At 36.8% G+C, this 3,126-nt stretch overlaps 1 protein-coding gene across 1 annotated transcript; it reads left to right on the top strand.

Annotated features, from left to right (window-relative positions):
* The first annotated feature begins 633 nt into the window (after positions 1–633).
* Positions 634–1,569, top strand: LOC129402394 (olfactory receptor 14J1-like). The gene has a single exon (XM_055128875.1). It carries the CDS (start codon positions 634–636, stop codon positions 1,567–1,569), a length of 936 nt encoding a protein of 311 aa, XP_054984850.1.
* The last annotated feature ends 1,557 nt before the right edge of the window (positions 1,570–3,126 follow it).

Raw genomic sequence — 3,126 nt, 5'->3', positions numbered from 1 at the left:
AAGGGAGAAAGAAAGGACATACCAATGTTATCCTACACTATTAAAGCACTGTAGCACTGTTGTCCCATTGTTCATCGATTTGTTTGAACAGGCACCAGAAATTTCTCCATTGTGAGGCTTGTTGTTACTGTTTTTGGCATATCAAATACACCAAGGGTAGTTTGCCAGGCTCTGCCTTGCAGGCTGGATATTCTTGGTTGCTTGCTGGGCTCTCCAAGAGGGATGGAGAAATCAAACCCAGGTCGGCTGCATGCAAGGCAAATGTCCTACCTGCTGTGCTATCGCTCCAGCCTACATTATTATAGATTATATTAAGTATACATAAGAAAAATTACATTGGACAGGTAATTTTATTTTCAGAATAAATTTCAAAGCTTTTCTTTAGTCATTTTTAAAGATTTTGGTTAATTGTGATTATGGTTAATACAAGTGTTACTTTTACATAATGATTAGTTGTTAGGTACAATCACATACTTAACATTTTCAATTTATGATAAAAATACTTAAAGTTAATATTTAATTTATCAGTTTGTTTAATTTACCATTGTCTTACAACTCTAGAGAATTTGGGCAGTACTGCATCCATGAAGGGCCTGTGATTTGCAACCAACATCCTTAAGAAGCTAATGGACCATGGCTAATTTCACTACAAGTGGGTTTCTCCTCATGGGGTTTTCTGGCAAGCCTGAGCTAGAAATCTTCTATGCTTGTCTGTTCCTCGTTCTCTACTTGTTGGCTTTAGCTGGCAACATGCTCATCATCACCACCACTTCCCTGGATGACAGTCTCCAGTCCCCCATGTATTTCTTCCTGAAGCATCTCTCCTTTCTGGATCTCTGCTATATTTCTGTGACTGTCCCAAGGTTCATCTACAACTCTTTCTTGCACAGAGGAAACATTTCCTTCTGGCAATGTGTTTTGCAATGCTTTGTGTTCACCCTCTGTGCAGCTACTGAGATGGCCATGCTCACGCTGATGTCCTATGATCGCTACGTGGCCATCTGCCTTCCCCTGCGCTATGACATCATCATGGATGTCAGAACCTGTGTCCATGGAGTCGCCGGCGTCTGGGTCAGTGGGGCCATCTCTGGAGTCATGCATACGGGAGCTACTTTCTCCATCCGCTTCTGTGGCCCCCGCATCATTCACCAGTTCTTCTGTGATGTCCCCCAGATCCTGAAACTCTCCTGTTCTAATGACTATATCAGTGAGGTTGGTGTCACTGCATTCCTGTCTTTGGCGGCATTTCTTTGTTTTATTTTTATTGGATTTTCCTATATGCATATATTTTCTTCTGTGCTGAGGATGCCATCTGCTGAGGGCAGAGCTAAGGCTTTTTCCACTTGCCTTCCCCACCTCACTGTTGTCTTGTTATTCATTTGTACAGGTGGCTTGGAGTACTTAAAATCTCATTCGGACTCTCCAACTGTGTTGGACATTTTACTCACTGTTATGTATACAGTAGTTCCACCAACATTCAATCCAATGATCTACAGCCTGAGAAATAAAGCCGTTAAGTCAGCTGTAAGAAAGGTTTTTAAGAGAAGTAAAGCATATCTGTGTCGATGAAATTTATGTATTCTTTGTTGGGAGAGAATTTCAAATTCAATTGGGCAATCATGACATAACCTATCAGGAAACTTCAGTAAAACAACAAATAATTATAGTGAACATTTGAAAGTGAGGTTTCTGTTTATGTACTCTTGGGTAATAAAATACAAAACATACCTTAACTAAACTTTGTTAATACAACAGATTAAGATTTCCTCATTGAATTTTGAGAATAACATCAATGAACTTTAAGAGCAGTCAGGTTAGTGACTTACGATTTGTGTGTCAAGTTGACATAAAATTGTGCATATGAGACTTGTTTATTTTCATGAAGTTTTGCTGTGCTCTTAGATATTACATGATATTTACAAACTGATCAAAACCCCCTGACACTCAGCACTCATTGGTTGTCATTGGTCATTGATCATTTGGTCACTGGAGCTCCATTAATGCTTTTCAACTTCTTTGAGCTTCAGTTCACATACATTAATGCCACCCTTGTGAAGCCTCATTATCTCCCTTAATTTTCCATTTCAGATGTAGTGGACCTCTTTGCCACTCATAAGGAAGGGATGTTTTAAGTAGTAATCAGTGAGATTCTCACATATCAGTTTTAAATAAGCAAAATGAATGAAAGAAGAAATAAAATAATATATAAATACAAATTTTAAGAGACTTATTTGCTAAAATATGGAAGAAATCACTCACAAATAAGGAAAAGGTACTTATACTTGAGTGTATTAAAATAGAAAACTTCATACATGTATTTATCAGCATATAAATTTAGGAAAGAGAATGAGTATACTGAAAGTTTGTTTTCAAAGTAGAAGAAAATGTTTTGCATAGAATGAATGAAAGTGATAAAAATCATGGAAAAGAAACTATCATAAATGATAAATAATAAAGGAAATATGCAACGTTTACCTTTCATATAGTCTTCAGAATATCTATTCTCTCCATTTGTCTATGCTCGAGGGACACCATTAACTACCAGTATAGAAGAAAAAACTTAGAGCAATTCTCTACCAATGATACATTCCAATAATCTTGTTTGAAATCACAATAAAAGTGGATTTGTGTATATAAAGATACAACCAGAAGTAGAATATTCTATTAAGTTATATAATTATGGTTAGATTTTCACATATTTTAGTACTTCCTGGTTATCATTTGCATCCTGAAGTCACTGGAAGATAGCGTGTGCTGTGGTGTGCTGTAGACTCTTGGTTCATTTTATTCACTGAAAAGTCATCGTACTAGGATTAATGGAAACATTTGAGTTCTCTCTGCAAATTGTAGTACCAATTCGTCAGGAATTGGAGGACAATATAGATGTGGGTGTTTTTAATCTGCTGAATTTAAGTGTTCATGCTTATAATATCGGCCTCAATTTTATATCAAACTCTACTTTCTCCTTCTGTCTTTCCACATTGGTTGCTGCTGTAGGAACTTTATATATCCACACACATTTTAGGTTCAGTTTCACACTGAAGCATTCATACTGAGCTTATGGTTTGAATTGTCATGAATCAAGTAGAGGAGAATTGTGTCATAGATACATAATATCCACCAGCA

Source organism: Sorex araneus, chromosome 2 (assembly GCF_027595985.1).
Source record: "Sorex araneus isolate mSorAra2 chromosome 2, mSorAra2.pri, whole genome shotgun sequence".
NCBI classification, from domain to species: Eukaryota; Metazoa; Chordata; class Mammalia; order Eulipotyphla; family Soricidae; genus Sorex; species Sorex araneus.
This window is presented reverse-complemented; position numbering and strand designations above follow the sequence as displayed.